Source organism: Salvelinus namaycush, chromosome 15 (assembly GCF_016432855.1).
Source record: "Salvelinus namaycush isolate Seneca chromosome 15, SaNama_1.0, whole genome shotgun sequence".
Classification (NCBI taxonomy): domain Eukaryota; kingdom Metazoa; phylum Chordata; class Actinopteri; order Salmoniformes; family Salmonidae; genus Salvelinus; species Salvelinus namaycush.
The window spans coordinates 8,816,346-8,834,017 of record NC_052321.1 but is presented as its reverse complement, the minus strand read 5'-3'; the positions used below and the strand labels follow the sequence as shown (position 1 = coordinate 8,834,017).

Below are 17,672 nucleotides of genomic sequence, written 5' to 3'. Positions count from 1 at the left end.
GTTGATAGTATACATACTGTAGGCTATGTTTGGCTATGTTTGAAATATGTGCAGTGCGTACTAGTCTCAATTAGTGAAAGTAGTTACCGCTAAATCCACCTAATAATAGCAACAGATAGTCCATTGTTAGTATGACGGTATGAAAAGGTCAAATCACAGATAGTATCAGCATTAGGCTATCGCTTTTTCCAATACTTCCCATCTATTCAGTGGTTTTATAGGTCCACCGAATAGGCCACTGGTTTGGCCAATATACTCAGTCATCCAACAAAACAAAAAACCCGGTGCTGAAAGCTTAATTAAGATATTAAGATCCAGCTTTTTTTTTTTACTTTTCCCAATGAAAAACGATATCCCAAGTATAAATACAGTAAGCCAGGGGTGTTAAACATACGGCGAGCCCTTTCAATCCAATTTTAAATGCAGGGGGGGGGCGGACGATCTTAATCGACATTGAAATGACTCAAACTAAATCTAAACTGTCAAGAAAAATGATAACGGCTCTACATTTATAGTCTCTCCACTCTGTTCAGCTTGGTAACAGTCATCGAAACAAAAGCTAGACTGAGCATCAACAATTCCGAAAGCAATTGATAGAGGACAATGTTTTGCAAATTTGTGCTGGCGTGGAAATTAAGGGGTGTGGGGAACGCACCGCGGCAATCAAGAGTCAATCGCGCTGAGCTGACTCTATTTCTCACTCTATCAAGCTTCCACCTGACAAACAACTCAGCCTCACCCCGCTTCAATCGCTTCATTCCTGAAAAACACCTGGACCAACAGCATCGCACTCACTCTCCCTCTATTTTTCCCTCTCTTTCTCTACTCTGGTTCTCTGAACAGTAAACAAGCTTTCTTCTGGGGCCCAGCTTGCCTGACAGCTCGCTACCGATAAAGCAGCTGTTGTTATGACAACTCACACCACAATAATACTGTGGTGTACAACAGTAGGGTTACCAGGTATTGCTGTGTGAACTTGTCCAACATCAACACGAATCATAATTAGCCCAGGAAAAATAACATTTTGCTTGACAAGAAGTCATGTGGGTACAGGCTACCACAAGATGAGCCAGTATTGATGAACGTATGGTGCAAGAAAGGAACTACTTTCACTCCAATAATGATGACCCTGCGTCTATGTGGGGGTGTACGTTGGACAAATTGACATGACCAAATTGTTGATTGATATTTTTGCGGTGTGAGGAATACAGACTGGCCTCTGCATCATCGTCATGCTTCACCATCGATTGCTTTATTTCATTTATTTTGAAAAGATATGACATATTGCGCTCTTAGTGTGTGTGTGTGTGTGTGTGTGTGTGTGTGTGTGTGTGTGTGTGTGTGTGTGTGTGTGTGTGTGTGTGTGTGTGTGTGTGTGTGTGTGTGTGTGTGTGTGTGTGTGTGTGTGACACAGTGACAGTGCAATATGTCTTACAATCAGCTGTGACAGGAGACGGCTTCTGCTCCTTTACCCTTCCCTTTCAATAACGCTGCCGTTCTGCCTTCACACGGCTGGAGAAACAGGAAATGAAGGGAGCCGTATCGCAGAGTAATAACAACACCACACTGATGATGAGGCTCGGCACAACAGGCAGGGAAATGGACACACGCTGACACATAACACAATAATTCAGATAGCCACGCTAGCTTCGCCCTGCTGTGGGTGCTAGCAAGGTAGCAAGCAGGCTACGTAGTGCTAGGTATCAACCGCAAATCCAGTAGGGGAAGCTATAGGGAGCTTCGATTGGTCAATCGCTTCACAATATTGCTTAGTATTTGCATAAAGTTCAGCTTTCCCCAACTTTGGTGCTGCTCTGTTCACGCTCCCTCGCCCATGCTCACATCGCCCAACGATCCCCCCACACACTTCACTTCCCTCCGCTGAAAATGAATGGGGCTCCATTGTTTCAAATCCCCCATCGTGTTATGTGGAAATGCACTGTAAGGCTACAGCCCCACTCAGACGCATGAACACGGATGAAATCGTATATGACGAACAGTACCAGTCAAAAGTTTGGACACACCTACTCATTCAAGAGTTTTTCTTTCTTTTTTACTATTTTCTACATTGTAGAATAATGAAATGAAATAACGCATATGGAATCATGTAGTAACCAAAAAAGTGTTCAACAAATCAAAGTATATTTTATATTTGAGATTCTTCAAAGTAGCCACCATTTGCCTTGATGACAGCTTTGCACACTCTTGGCATTCTCTCAACCAGCTTCATGAGGTTGTCACCTGGATTGCATTTCAATAAACAGGTGTGCCTTGTTAAAAGTTAATTTGTGGAATTTCTTTCCTTCTTAATGGGTTTGTGCCAATAAGTTGTGTTGTGACAAGGTAGGATTAGTTAACAGAAGATAGCCCTATTTGGTAAAAATAGGCTATTATTATGGCAAGAATAGCTCAAATAAGCAAAGAGAAACGACAGTCCATCGTTACTTTAAGACATGAAGGTCAGTCAATACGGAAAATTTCAAGAACTTTGTAAGATTTTTCGAGTGCAGTCATAAAAACCATCATGTGATATGATGAAACTGGCTCTATTCCTCAATATTAAAAAAGACACAAGCCGCTAATAATAACAACACAAGCTTATGGAAACACCTTGCTAGAGTCATTCATTGCAGCTGCAGTGCTGGTTGTAGCGTGAGTGGAAGTAGGGAGAACTAGCATTTTATGGCTTATAAAAGTGTTGAACAAAGTGCTGAAAAACAAATTAAACATGAACTTACTTATAAAAACAGCAGCTCTTTGCTGTATTCATTGAGTCTCTCTCTAGTGATGGTTTTAACAGTTTTGAAATCTCACAGTATCAAATTTAAGCTCTGAATATCAGCTATCCAACTTTATCAGGAGTTATCCTGAGCTTATTTTCAATGATAATCAATTTGTTTACACAGCAGGAAATGCATACGTATTTTATTTTTTCGCTATGATCGGCTGATGGATACAAACTTGAAACCACTGATCATTACATTTTAGCCCATGCGTTAATCAGCAGTTGTAAGTAGCCTGATTGTCCATTCCATATTGTTAATTTTACTTTGATCTGTCCTGTTTTTAGGATATGGTGTTCGTTAACATGTCAGAGCATTTTTTATTTGATTGGGCGTCATTTAGGTAAGGCTATTTGATCTGAGAAACGTGCATGATGTTTAAAAAGGGTCCATCTCACTACAATGTCAATCATTTTATCTCCAGCCTGTAATGCTACAGAAAAGGCCATGACCTACTCTTTCTACCATAGGCTGTATCTGCTACATGATTTATGTTAGATTCTTTTTTTACATTAGAATGCCGCAGCGATGTGTCTCTCCAACAGCACCCTGGAGAGGCGCGCTGGGAATGAAGAAGCAAAATATTTTGCGCCCTTGCCTTTGACAAAGTGGGCACTGTTTAGCTCAGAAAATGCCGCCCTCGCTAATCTGCCACCCTAGGCGGCCGCCTAATCCTGTCTAATGGGGGGTCCGGCCCTACTTCAAGATGATGGACTTTGATTAATGCACTCAGCATGGATTTATTATTTTCTCATCTTCTCCACACTTCTCCTTTTTGTCATGATCACAGTTCGCATGCAGGCTGGATAGACATGACGTGAGCACAGGTAGGCCATGTGGGATTTCAGCCATTTAAAAACATTTTCTCTCCCTCTCACCACTGGCATGTACTCATGGATACCAAGGGAAGCCAGGCTTCCCCAAAAATGTACAAAAAAAATAAAATACAATTACAAAAATGTGGTATCTTTCGTTTTTGTGTTTCATAATTTTTCCTTTTTTTGCAAGAGCTTGAATTTATCTCACCGGAGAAAGATTCCGGCGAGCAAAACAGCACCCCTCTTTCTCTGTATGTGTAGCCTATATATCTGATGCTGTATGGTCAAAAAGAGTATGGTATTGTTGCCGCCCACAGCATTGAATGCAAGGGAAGCCAGCGAGCATTTGCACTCCCTTTATAATTTAAAAAATAAAATAATAGCCAATCAGCGTTGAGCTTTACTGAGCAAGCTCAACTGTGAATGGTCGTGGCGCACCAAAAAACAAATGTCATGGGAAACCAGTTAGGATTTGGCTTCACACCAATCACATCACATCAAAAGCAGAACGTAATTTACAGAAAAAAATTGAATTGTTGTATCCCGTTGTGTCTTTGTCCTCCGGTGGCTAGCTAGCTAGATAAAATTGTAATTGGCTATTATTTTATTTAAAATACTTTGGGGGCTTCACCAGACAGATGTTGCTCTCCGGTTTTATGATGAAACAAAGGTGTGGTTGAATTTATTCTGCCCCTGTGTCTTCTTATTGTCTCGGCCTTAGGCCTATATATCAATATGGCAAGGCATAATGAACTAACAGATTATAGAGCAAATACCGCAATTATCACAACACAAAGGTTGTAATTTTTCCCTGGCTTGGCTTCCCCAGTGATTTTACCCACGCATCGCTACTGCTTCTTACACTGTCATGTGAGAAAGTAATGCAAATTCTAGTTAGGTATATAATTAGCATAATCTCCTGTGGTGGAAATATGCAAATTAGCATTCAACAACATCATTTAAAGTGGTTTGCCAGATGAACAATTGACAAGCTACTCCATGGTGTTCTTGTCACCATATCCTTCAAAGACGTTGAGTTAGGCTACAGAGGCGTACTGCCAGGCCTCTATCCCTGACTGTCTATATTCAAAACATGGCAATGCTAGGGAATTAATTGGATAGGTTACTTGAAAATCATGGTTTATATTAAATATGGATATCAATCCCCCTGTTGTATCAAATCAAAGGCAACTCAATAAAATCTAGCTTATAATATACGGCATTGATATGGACACACTGCTTTTTGACAAACTACAAGAAAAGCCTAAACTACATGCAACAAACTCAGGAGATTACAGTGCAATCTATAGAATATGGAGTTGCACTGCCGTGCATCATTTCAATGTGGGGCAGATGTTTTGTTACTCACAAATTATGCAGCCACTGTCCAATTGATCCACAATAACCGTCCCTTATGCAGTCTATGGCTGCAAGTTCCTCGGCGTACACATCACCGACGATCTGAAATGGTCCACCCACACAGACAGTGTGGTGAAGGCGGCGCAACAGCGTCTCTTCAACCTCAGGAGGCTGAAGAAATTTGGCTTGGCCACCAAGACCCTCACAAACTTTTACAGATGCACAATTGAGAACATCCTGTCTGGCTGTATCACTGCCTGGTACGGCAACCGCACTGCCCCCCACCGCAGGGCTCTCCAGAGGGTGGTGCGGTCTGCCCAACCCATCACCGGAGGCACACTGCCTGCCCTCCAGGACACCTACAGCACCCGTTGTCACAGGAAGGCCAAGAAGATCATCAACGACATCAACCACCTGAGCCATGGCCTGTTCACTCCGCTATCATCCAGAAGGCGAGGTCAGTACAGGTGCATCAAGCTGGGACCGAGAGACTGAAAAACAGCTTCTATCTCAAGGCCATCAGACTGTTAAATAGCCATCACTAGCCGGATACCACCCGGTTACTCAACCCTGCACCTTAGAGGCTGCTGCCCTATATACATAGACATGGAATCACTGGTCACTTTAATAATGGAACGCTAGTCACTTTAATAATGTTTACATACTGCTTTACTCATTTCATATGTATATACTGTATTCTATTCTACTGTATTTTAGTCAATGCCACTGACATTGCACGTCCTAATATTTGTATATTTCTTAACTCCATTCTTTTACTTTAGATTTGTGTGTATTGTTGTGAATTGTTAGATATTACTGCACTGTTGGAGCTAGGAACACAAGCATTTCGCTACACCCGCAATAACATCCGCTAAAAATGTGTATGTGACCAATAAAATTTGATTTGATGTTAGAGAGAAAGGTGTGCTACAGTGCTATCTACTGGACAAGTATAACAATTGCAGTCTTCAGAGCCAAATTTCAGCATATGATGTAGCGCAGCCTACGTTCAGAAATGTATATACGGCAGAGGCACACACGTCAATGCAGTGTTTGCACGTTTAGATACAAATGACGAATTGATTGATTCGCTAATGTAAACGAGAGGCAAAAGACATGCACATTGTTTTATTCCACTTTGAGAAAACCATGGTCAAAGATAGTAGAACGGGTGCTTTGATACAAGTGCTTTTCTTTAGTTTTCCTGACAGGTAGGCGGGACTATGTATGGAGAGAATTGGTTCCCTTGCTATTACTTGACTCTTTCAAAAATTATAATTATATTTAGTATAGTCCCAGATTACGGTAGGAGAAAAATATTTTAATCAACATGAACAGTGATGTAACTGAACCTCCATAATTTCGTGGGATCATTTTGACGTAAATAGTTTACCTGTCCTCCAACGTGGGAGCGTCATTTCATCTCATCACAAATATGCCAAAGTATTCATTAAATTAAAATGTAGTCATATCTCGTATGGGAACATCACGCGTATTAAAGTATAATAGATCACAGCGATTGGTCAAATAAAGTACTTATTTACAATTACCACCCATTTTTTCTAAATTATATGTCGCTATTGATTTGGAATTCAAACTGTCAAATTCTGGATAACGCAGCCAAAGTCAAACAATTCCCTGTAAATCTCAAAATCATTAGGACTTTTTGATGTGATTTATATATCTTGCTTGACCAAATTTCCCATTTCAATGTATATATATGTAACGGATGTGAAATGCCTATCTAGTTAGCGGTGGTGCAGTTAAACTGTTACATATATATATATCAAGCATATATCATTGGTTTAGAATCATATTCTATGAACCTTAAATAAAAGATAAACAATTCGGATGCAATTTCACACATTTTATTTTTAAATCATTTTTAAATGTTTTTAAAATGCTTATTTTACCAAATGCACTAAAACTGTCCATAAAACAGAATCCCAAAATCAGTAGACATAAAACAGTGTCCATAAATCAGTCTCCATAAACCGGGTCTTCAGGTGTTGAGCGGTTAATCAGGTATTAGTCGGAGCGGTCAGAGAAGCCCGGGACATCTCTGTACTTGTCAGCGGCCTCCTGTTTGCCATCGCCTCTGGATCTCCTCCTCCAAATGGATCTGAGGAAATCCTCCAGGGAAACCATACGCTGCTCCATGCCATCCATCTTGAGCAGAACCTGCTCCTGCAACTCAAATCCCTGGCGCAGCTTCTGCATGTTGCCTTCGCACTGGAGGAATCCTCCTTTGCCCTGACAGAAATGTTGGCAGACATACATTCAAAAAACAAAAATGTGTCCTTCAAAATACAGTAACATAGAAATACATAGAGAGCAGTATGATTTTAGGACTTTTCACCAACCTGTCCCAGCAGGCACTTTGTAAGCTATCTAAGCAACGTAGGCTAGCTATGTAGCGAAGTACACAGAGGTGCATATTTCCAATGTAGACCATATGTAAAACTAGGGCAGAGATTTTATTACCACCAAAAATGATGTAACTGGATTCACAAATTGACTAAGAATAACTATTCACCAACCTGTCCAGGGCTCTTCTTCCTGCTGATCCACAGGTAAATCATGGAGATGACCAGAACGGCCATGCAGAGAGCCAAGATCATGCAGCCGACGTTGTGCAGGGACATGTCCAAGAAGGAGGTGTCATACTCCTTGCTCTCCACTACCATTCTCAGTTCATCGGGTGTGATCTCCATCCCAACCCTTGACCAGGTTGGGTGTTTGCAGTGCTCCACGCCAATACCAACACAGACCATCTTCAGATAATGAAGTAGCTCAAAAAACAGCTCTGGGTTCTTATCTTTGGAGGCCAGAGATGTGTATCCAATCGTGTCTGAGTAACAAATGAGGACCTGAGCCAGTGCAACCTCAGAATAGCTCAGCAGCCCCATTATTACATCATCTGTGCCGTGATTTTATCATGACAGCCAAGTCACAACTATACCAACTTTGGAAATGAATCATTTGTGAAAATAGCACCCTGGTGTGCTCATCAAAACAAGTGTAACAAGCACAATGCATCTTAAATAATGAATTATACCATTTTCTAATTATTCTAACCCTCTAATAGTTTTCTTAAAACAAACACAGTACAGAGAGAGGTGTATCAACACACAAGGCAACATTTTGTTCAGAACTGAGTTATATTTTAGGTTCAAGAACAGAACAGGCTCCAAGTCCTGTCTCGTTGTCAGCGCTCCCGAGTGCTGGTTGTCAGCGCTCCGCGGTTCTGGTTGTCAAAGCTCCTGATTGGTTGCCCTCGTCTTCACTCTCTCCTGATGAGCAGCAACATGAGGAAGACTCCACAGCGTCACAGCGGGTCAGTTTTCGGCCCCTGTTATTTCGAGGTGCTTTCCCCCATCTCCTACGTTCCTCATCCACCACCTGAAGCTTCTTCTCCAGGGCTAGCAGCCTCACCTCCACGCCCTTCAGCTGTTGGAGATGCTCTGACAGCATGGCAGACGTGTTAAGCATTTCCGACTTCTGCAGGAAAAACACATTTCAGAGATTCTCCCCTCCTGGATTCTTCTAACTTTTTTTTTAACCACCATTTTGATAAGTTAAATCCTTAGTATTCCTCAATGTTTTGGGGCAGAAATGTCTGTTTACAACCAGCTTTTTTGAGACTAAACCTGGACAAGCACCAATATAGAAGAAGCAGATTTTACATATCTAGTGATGCTTCTCAAAAAATCTAAAATGTTGCCCTGATGTGAAAGTGGATGATAATGTTACTTACCAGTAATGTCTTGATCAGCTTCCTCTTGTATATTTTGTAAAGAATATTAAAGGCAAAAAATGGCAAGAAGATCACCAGCAGGTACGGGAGCACAGGTTCTATTGCACTGAAAACTTGGCTAATCCCACTGGCACTGGGTCGGAAAAATGCAGCAAGTTCCTCTGGAGTTATATCTATTCCAACCGTTGCCCAAGCCGGAAGGCTGGGGAAAATTGAATTTTTGGGGGGTGGGGGACTGGAAAATGGCCATATAGAAAAGACCATCTTTACCAGATTAAACCATACACAGTGAAGCTGAGACAGGCATCAGACATGTATAATGTATCAAACTGAGCATAGAATCTTTGGCAACATTCCGCTCAGAGCTGTAATTGTGACAATGCCATGGAACTGTGAGAGATTTCTTTGACAATCATTGATGATGCAACCTTAATTCCATATCAACTGAACAAAGGGATGGCAGAGAGCTATCAGTTCATTCCTCAAGTTGTGCATTTATTATTTCAGAGAAAACAAATTAAATTCACCAAGGAATTTTCTAAATTCCATTACAAGAAACATACTGCAATAAAAACGTTTTAAAAAAAAAGAGAATGTTCAGTTATGTGCAGTATATACAACCCTGAGATATATTCCCATTAGAAAAGGTTACAGCAAAACATTTCAGATACATAAATTCTGAAATTTTATCCAATAACAAATGGCAATACAATTCTATGGCTTACATGTCCTGTCTAAAAATAACAATCCCTCCACGTTTGTAAATTATCCTCTAGTTTTCAGAAATCTATAACAAACAGTATGAACAGATTGGGCTTTTCTGACCAATGTTAAAAGCTGCAGTTACCAATGTGACGTAACGCAACAAAAATACGTTTTTATGAATGGCTTTTTCATCCTAAGTTCTTAAACTATACAAGATATTCAAATGCAGCTTTTCCCAGAGTATCAAATTACATAGCTTTTAAAACTTTAAAATGTCCAACTTGACCTCACTCACCTCTTAACTAAAACCCTTAATGAACTATGTATGCAAAGAGCCCTCTATCAACTCTCCCAGTAAATCATAATTCTCTCAACGAGATTCAATATTGGACAGACATGGCAGTATAATCAAGTAATTTAAAGTGATTACATTTACCCAGCTAATGACTGACCTCTAAAAGGTCAGGTCAGAAACTGGACTCGAAGAACACATCCATATAAGTAACCTTCCAACAACATCCGAAAATGGAGCCCGAACATTAATCATCCTCAGGGAACTTGAACTTGGCGTACACAATGAGCATAACCATCGACATGACAACACACAAAGATCCAACCACCAGGTAAGCGATGCCCAGGAACTGGTTCTTTCCGCCCATCCAGGACACGTTGCTGAAGACAACCTTCTTCCTCCCACCAAAGCTCAACACGGGATAGTCTGGAGAAGGAGTGTGTTAAGGTCGAACAGGACATTTGAGAGTGACCATACAAATTAGACACCGTTGGTAATATTTCTATAGAAAGATTGACTCTTTCCCTAGCATATGCTTTTTTCCAAGGCCCAAAAACGACCACGTCATGGTATTATTGTCTGCCATTCTCCTCTGTTTGAAAAGCAGAGTCCCACCCAACTGGTAAGACCAGTTGAGCTGAAATGCAGGTGTAAACCATTGAGCAACAAACTGTTGTAACACGAGACACTAGCCCCATGGGAGTGAAATACAACTCACTCTGAGCGGAGTAACAAAACGTATTATTATTACAGTTGCTTGCATTTAGCTGGAGTAATAGCATCAACATGCAGTTTATGTTCTCATTTCCACTCACTCTGATGAATGAGTGAGTGGAAATGCCAATTGTATTAGAATTAAATAAGCGCTCATCAATTTACAGGAGTGCTCATTGAATTACGTAATATGACATTGTAATGTTTGAATCATCTGTCATTCCATATGTAATTACAGAACTGCTCAGTTCTTCTGTCTTCAGGCAAAACAAACGCTTCATAAGGACCTAAGACTGCACCCTTTCACACATGCCCACTGACTTAGACATTTCCATAGACCTATACATTTTATAGTGAAAGATACTGTAGGCGATTTCAAGGGAGTAGTTCCCTGCAGGTAGGCCACTGGCGTAGTCACCCTCTGTGATTCGTCGATACAGCTTCCTGAAGTCTGGCAGGGCAGCCCTTCTCATCCACACCAGGAAGTCCTGGTTCACGAAGCCGTTGTTGGATGGGTCAGAGGTGTCCAGCTCATAGGCCGGCTTGGACCAAAAGGATGGCTTCACAGTACCTACGTGAGGAAAGCAAATTAAAGTCAATGTAACGTCCAACTTCTAGATCAGTGTAGAAAAAAAATGCAGGAAGGGAAGCGTTGCTAAGGTACACAATAGTCAGTTTTTGGTAGACAGAAGGTGCTAAGGTACACAATAGTCAGATTTTGGTAGACAGAAGGTGCTCTTTGGTAAAAGGGATAAATTGGTAATCAAAAAGAAAGGAGGACCGAGGCACTCTTCATATAATGAATTATAAATGCCTTTATTTGTATCGCATGTTCAAAGGAAACAAAGTTTAAAAACTCCTAGGTCAGTGTGTTAAGACATGTGGATGTAGGGTATTATTGATCAGGCATCTCAAGTTAGGATGTCACTGTATACATTTATGTCATGGTCTCTGCATTGAGCTCATTACCATTGAATGCGCTCTTTAGAGGCGTAACAGAGGGGTTCCTGTATTTGATGTTGTAGTCAGTCCACCATGCTATTCCTTTTCCATCAAAGGGAACAAGCTTCTTGGTACCGTTCACGATCTGATAGAGCTTAAAGGTGTCTTTAAAAAAACAATGCAGAGATTTAATTACTGGACAACGTTGAACAGAACATTTACTCCAAGTGCAGCGTGGTAATAAAAGAGTCTACTAGAGTTCTGATTAATGAATTATGGGCTTGTACCATTGAACATGCTGTTTGCTAATGATCCACAGGGCACAATTGGCTTTTGGTTGGCATCATACTGATAGGGAGAGCATGCAGAAATAGGTGTCTGCAACAAAGAGGGGAAAACAGTTGGTGATAGGTCGTCAGTCACAACATTTGAGGCTGTTCATAGATCATTTGTCACACATTCACATCTCTTCCCACCTTAAAGTACTCCAGATCCCCTGAGAGCTGGTATTCATCTTTTGAAGCCCCATATGAGCGTTGGCTCTGAAAGTAGTTGGACAGACCGTAGTAGAAAAACACAGGACCCTGAAGAACAAAAAGTAAGTTAGAACCAGCTCTGTACTACATGTAATGAGCAGACCTCACATTACTGTGATAACTTAAATAAGCGAAGGGGTACGAATGTCACGTTACCTCAAACAGAATGGAGAGGGAGAAATCCAGTTTGCACGTACAGTTCTTGTCGCTGGGGTTGGAGCACTTGTAGCAGTCTGAGGTGGTCTCTACTCCGGTGTAATCTTTCTGCGTTAACATAAAGCATTGCATTAAATATTGATCAGCACCTATCAACATAAAACCACAACTCACACCTCCATTATGTTGTGTGCCAGAAACCATCATCTTCATCCTGCCAACACCGAATGAGCTAGTAAACAAGCTTGAACAGATTGCAAGAGTAACATTCAAGTAGAAGATGCACACAATTACCTAAAGAGTTACAGGCAATGTCTAATTTGAACTAGTAAAAATTGAGCTACTCTGATGAAGTTCATAACTAAATTGAGAACATACAACGGGCCAATATTACATTTTATGCAAATAGACAATAAAAAGGTATCATAAATCCTGAAACTAGGAGTCACTTTTGACCAGTTATGCCCATGTCAGTCATAATCTTACCTCCAGCACTGTGATGTTCTGTGAGGCGATGAAGAGGGCAACACCTATGCCAATGAATGCCAGGCCAATGAGCACAAACCCAGGGATTACGATACCAGCCGACAGCATGGGCTGCCAAGCAGGGAGCCTCTGCTGTGTGAAGGCTGTGTTGTCTGGCCGGTTGGCCGTTTCTAGCTCTTCTTTCATCATGATTCTGTTAGTAAAAAACAATAGGGAGGGACTTTATATTTTTTATTCAGGGAGGTGTGAACCAGCAGATCAGGGCAGGGGTCAATTCGAATTGAAGGCAATAAATTCAGGAAGTGATTTAAGTGTAATATTCAAAAACGTTTGAAATAAATACTATAGCTTCTACTCAGTTTATTGAGAAGCCATTGAAAATAGATGCAGTTCACATTTTGAATTGTTTTTGAAGTTTACTTCCTGAATTGACTACCTTCAATTTGAATTGACCTAGCCCTGAAACGTGTATGCAGGCCTATCAGAGTTTTTCCATGCAGGAATTCCTAAGGAAATTTTTTAAATAATACTATGCAGTTTCACTGACAGGATTAGGGCCCTGTGTTTCGCGCAATCATGTGACAGATTTTTACTTTACTTAATTTATTCAACTGTCCCAGCACCATTATAATCCAATTAAGATAAACCTAACCTTTGGCAAAATAAGTAAAACTGTCAAGTTAAAAAGGTAGACTCTGCAAAATGACATTGCCAGGAGCAGCACAGCAGAGGCACATTTGAGTGGTAAACTTAAAGTAGTCGACTGTAGACAGAAGTCGACGAGTAAAGTCAGGGGAGGTTCATATTCACCGTCAGCAAGTCGGTTAACTTCTGCCGTTTCTAGGAAACGCGACTATGGCAGACATTGTAGTCGCCTTTGTTATTGCAGATGAAGTGGATGCAATCGAAATTCCACTTCTCCAACACGAACATGATCAACATGGTCCAAGGAATGCATATTCTGATGAGGAAATTAGATACCAGCCCAAGCTCTAACATTCACAAGACTTGTTTTGTATTTTTGTGATGGTCTTCTCAAAATATAACCAGTTAGTGAGTGCATAGGCTACTAGAATGAGAACTTAAGTGTTTTTTCAGCATATGCTCTGTTGTTGCCGTTACGTCATGCCCTTGTACCTTATTATTATTTGTGATTGTGCAACATGGAATTGTAACAGATTGTGATTAAACGGAGTCCAAAGATTCTTACTGTGTGGTAATTGATTTCATGTCAGCTTCACTACAACCTCCAGTGTATTTCTTTAATTCTCAACCTTCATGTTGTTGTCAGTAACCAGAATTTGATTCAATCACATGAAGGACAACGCACTCACTGTACAGAAAAGGATTACATGCTGACCACACCGCTCGCGTGCGTGCGCCATCGCACGCATATTGATTTTGTCCACCCACACCAGACGCGATCAGCACACACAGACTGAAATATCAAAATTAACTCTGAACCAATTATATTCATTTGGGGACCGGTCGAAAATCATAAAAAAAAAATTGGCAATTTAGCCAGCAAGCTTGCTGTTATTAGGTAATTTGTCATGGGATATAAACATTGGGTTGTTATTTTACTTGAAATGCAAGTCCTTTACTCCGACAATTAAATAGACAGATAAAAGGGTCAACTGAGTTTGTTTCTAGTAATCTCTCCTCCTTCAGGCTTCTTCTGTGGGTTTTATGGCGGACTACAACCCAAAAAAAGGTGTACTGCTGCCACCAACTGGACGGGTTAAAAACCCAAAACAAGGTGAAAAGAAAATCCATATGTGATAGGGAAACTAACGTGATCCACTCAAATAGGAATAGTACCTTGACAACAAAACAAAACTCCCAATTCTTCCTTCTTTCAAATTTCCATATCTCCCTTCTCAGACTCTAGGGCCTGAGGGTGGTACGGCTTGTGACAATATGTCCGAGAGCCATGTTTCAGATAAGGAGATAATATTGCAGTCGAGGGTGCCGTTGGTAGCAAATAAGTGATCTTAATAGCAATGGATTGGTCAGCAGAATGGAGGGAAGAGGTGGCCCGGTAATGCCTTCGCCTTAATCTCACCAGGATCTCCCCCAACCCTTGCCTCTAATGCCTGCATTTCCTCTTGAGTAGCCCGAAAATTGGGTTGGAATTACACAAGGAGCCCAGGGCAGATGGGTCGAAGTTGAAGCTGGAATTAAGGCAAGTAACTGCTGATCTGATGTTCAAAAGTTATTGTAGGTTGTAAGAAATGGAAGCAGATACATTGTGAAAATAAAGTAAAAATACACTACAAAAGAACCACAAAAATAGTAACGTTGGGTTGGCGCTTGCAAAACGGTGGCCATCCAGTATGGCGCCATCTCTGCCTTTTGCTTCCCAAAAACCCAGAAGTTGGTCTCCCACAATGCTTTGGCTACGACTTCAAGTTGCAGTTGGTGAGGAGCAACTGCAGAAAACTCTAGTCGACTGCAGTTGAAAGTTCATGACCTTTGATCACATGGTTGTTGAGGTCATGCAGTTGCAAGTCGGACCATTTTCATACCCATAATGCAAAACAAAGGCGGTGACCAACGTCTTGACAAAAGTGATCAGCTCGAACGCTCCCATTGAGATGAGCGAGATGCAAGACTTCACTCTCACGGGTTCACTTCACGCTGGTAGCCAGGGCATCAAAACGTTGGAGAAGTTGAGCCTTGTGCTTCAATGCTGTAAAAGTTCAGCTGGCACCTAGCCAAACTCCGCTAGGCGAACCCAACGAGTGAGCTCACGTACTCCCTTAAAAAGACCTTCGCTTGAAAAACAAGAAAAAAAGTTGCAATAGTACTGTGTCCATCTTGAGATGTCGTGGTCACTTCATCAAAAGTCCGAATTAATCTAAGAATCACGTTTTTGCAGAGGAGATCTTAGTTGTGTAATGTTACATCTAACTAAGATGCTTGGTGCAGTATTTCTCAAGTGAAAATTTGCATGAAAACGAGTCATCCTCGTTGAATGACAAACACTTCATTGAAGCATCCCTACTGTTGACTAATGAAGGGGCGTAGACTTCAGCTACGAACTTCGGCTTGCCTCGAGAAAAAGTGTTGTGTGCACGAACAGCCCTCCCCAAAACGGCCAAAACTAACAAAAAAACTGTTCAGAACTGTTTCGGATTGGGATCCAGTGGCAGCCCGCCCATTACGGGCGGTGCCCCACTTGTGATTGGTAAAAAAAAAAAATTCCATACATACATACACAGTTGAAGTCGAAAGTTTACATACAACTTAGCCAAATACATTTAAACTCAGTTTCACAATTCCTGACATTTAATCTTTGTAAAAATTCCCTGTCTTAGGTTAGTTAGGATCACCACTTTATTTTAAGAATGTGAAATGTCAGAATAATAGTAGAGAAAATTATGTATTTATTATTTCTTTCATCACATTCCCAGTGGGGCAGAAGTTTACTTACACTCAATTAGTATTTGGTAGCATTGCCGTGAAATTGTTTAACTTGGGTCAAACATTTCGGGTAGCCTTCCACAAGCTTCCCACAATAAGTTGGGGGAATTTTGGCCCATTCCTCCTGACAGAGCTGGTGTAACTCAGGTTTTTAGGCCTCCTTGCGGAACATCTCGAAACTTCCGGGAATGCTTGCAAAACAGACCAGGGTTTGAGAAGTCAATGAGAGAAGTGAACAATTCTTCCTTATTTAAATTTTCTCTAAAATCTAAAAAGGCACAACCTAGATTCAAGCCAATGTCTTAAGTAGTTGAACATGTTATTACTTTAACGTCGTGAAAGTGACAAACTGACTGATTTGACCGCCTGCACATGCGCAGGTTTGGCGACCGTTAGACCCATTGACAATGTTTCTGCTAATGAGCTTAGCTAACCAACGTCGCCATGACATAACCTACAAGCGTGATCTGGGATTTCTATTGGAGAAGCAGTTTATGCCCATCTTCACACTGTACCATCTTTGGTATAATCTGATCTGTTCAAAACAGTGGCAGCATGTGCAGCAGTGGTGATTCGGTGTTTGACTTGCAAAAGTGAAATGGGTGTATTTATACTGGTTGTTTAAATACACAGATCGCTTTATACATTTTCAAAGAAACTACAGGTAGTTAGAAAAATGTGCGTCATAATTCGATCATGCTGCTTTAATGACAACTCCAACCACCTCTCACCCAGTGTATTCAGCCAATCAGTGGCCACCACCGATGGGAAGCCTTTAGAAATTGATGGTGCTTACAAGACAACTGGGAACAAAAAAAAAAACGAGGTCAAATCATGACGTCAGTGATCTTGAAGTTGTTAAGTCAGAGCTCTAGAGAGAGGCCCAAGTTCCCGATATGGAATTCCAAGTTGGATGACCATAAAAAAAATATTTTTCCCATTTGGAGCTCGTTTTTCTCACCCCCTCCCCATTCCAATTTGTCCTGAACACACTGAAGTTGGAAATGTAAGAGTTCCCAGTTGTTTTGAATGCGGCATGAACCACGATGTTGTTTACTTTGTCCATTACGTCATATCGCTGAGGCTACCTTTAATTACCAGTACAACTTCTTTGATATTGGGTTTTATATAATCCCAAGTATGATGATTTGCCTCAAACAGCTGATAGAAATAATGAGCATTGTTATGTTTATGTCAACTGTATTTTTGTTTTACTTATAGTGTGGAGAAATGGTGTATGGACAACTGAATGATTGCATTCATGAATACTAGTTGTCTTTTCAAAAGGGACGATTGAGGTAAAATGAGAGCATTTCTTATTTTGTTAACTGAAATACAGGTTAGTATTCCGAGTGTGGTATCACATTAGCGACTAGCATTTGGCAAACATGGCATTCTACACTAGCAGAATTTAAGAATCTTTTTTTATATTTCCGCGTGCCTGTCGCCTACGTTTGTTCAAGAGACAATGAACACCCCCATTCTTCACTCTGATAAGTTAGAAAGTAAATCATTGCAAACTAGCTTACTTACCCGTTTTAACGAAGAAGAAAATCTTTATCTTTATTTTCAGATTCGTTTGAGGGATATCCAAAATAGGCAGCGTAAAGTAAATAGCCAAACAGGGCGCTGCCTACCGCTAACACCTTTACCTGACTGACTGTTCCTTCTTTTTTCCTTTCTCTTCCTGCCAATGGT

At 40.9% G+C, this 17,672-nt stretch overlaps 1 protein-coding gene across 1 annotated transcript; it reads right to left on the bottom strand.

Moving 5' to 3' along the window:
- Nucleotides 1-9,203: 9,203 nt before the first annotated feature.
- tmem30b (transmembrane protein 30B) lies at nt 9,204-17,645 on the bottom strand. Its single transcript, XM_039008865.1, has 8 exons — nt 17,508-17,645; nt 12,549-12,741; nt 12,063-12,170; nt 11,847-11,954; nt 11,658-11,748; nt 11,398-11,535; nt 10,793-10,999; nt 9,204-10,140 (listed from the first exon to the last, which is right to left on the bottom strand). The coding sequence occupies exons 2-8, from the start codon at nt 12,735-12,737 to the stop codon at nt 9,962-9,964; spliced, it is 1,020 nt and encodes a 339-aa protein (XP_038864793.1). The 5' UTR covers nt 12,738-12,741; nt 17,508-17,645; the 3' UTR covers nt 9,204-9,961.
- Between the last annotated feature and the right edge of the window lie 27 nt (nt 17,646-17,672).

Coding starts and splice junctions, on each gene's coding strand:
- tmem30b (XM_039008865.1), bottom strand. CDS start 12,737: ATGATGAAAGAAGAGCTAGAAACGGCCAACCGGCCAGACAACACAGCC. Junction 11,749..11,846: donor GGGATCTGGAGTACTTTAAG/GTGGGAAGAGAT, acceptor TCTTTGTTGCAG/ACACCTATTTCTGCATGCTC. Junction 11,536..11,657: donor AGCAAACAGCATGTTCAATG/GTACAAGCCCAT, acceptor GTTTTTTTAAAG/ACACCTTTAAGCTCTATCAG.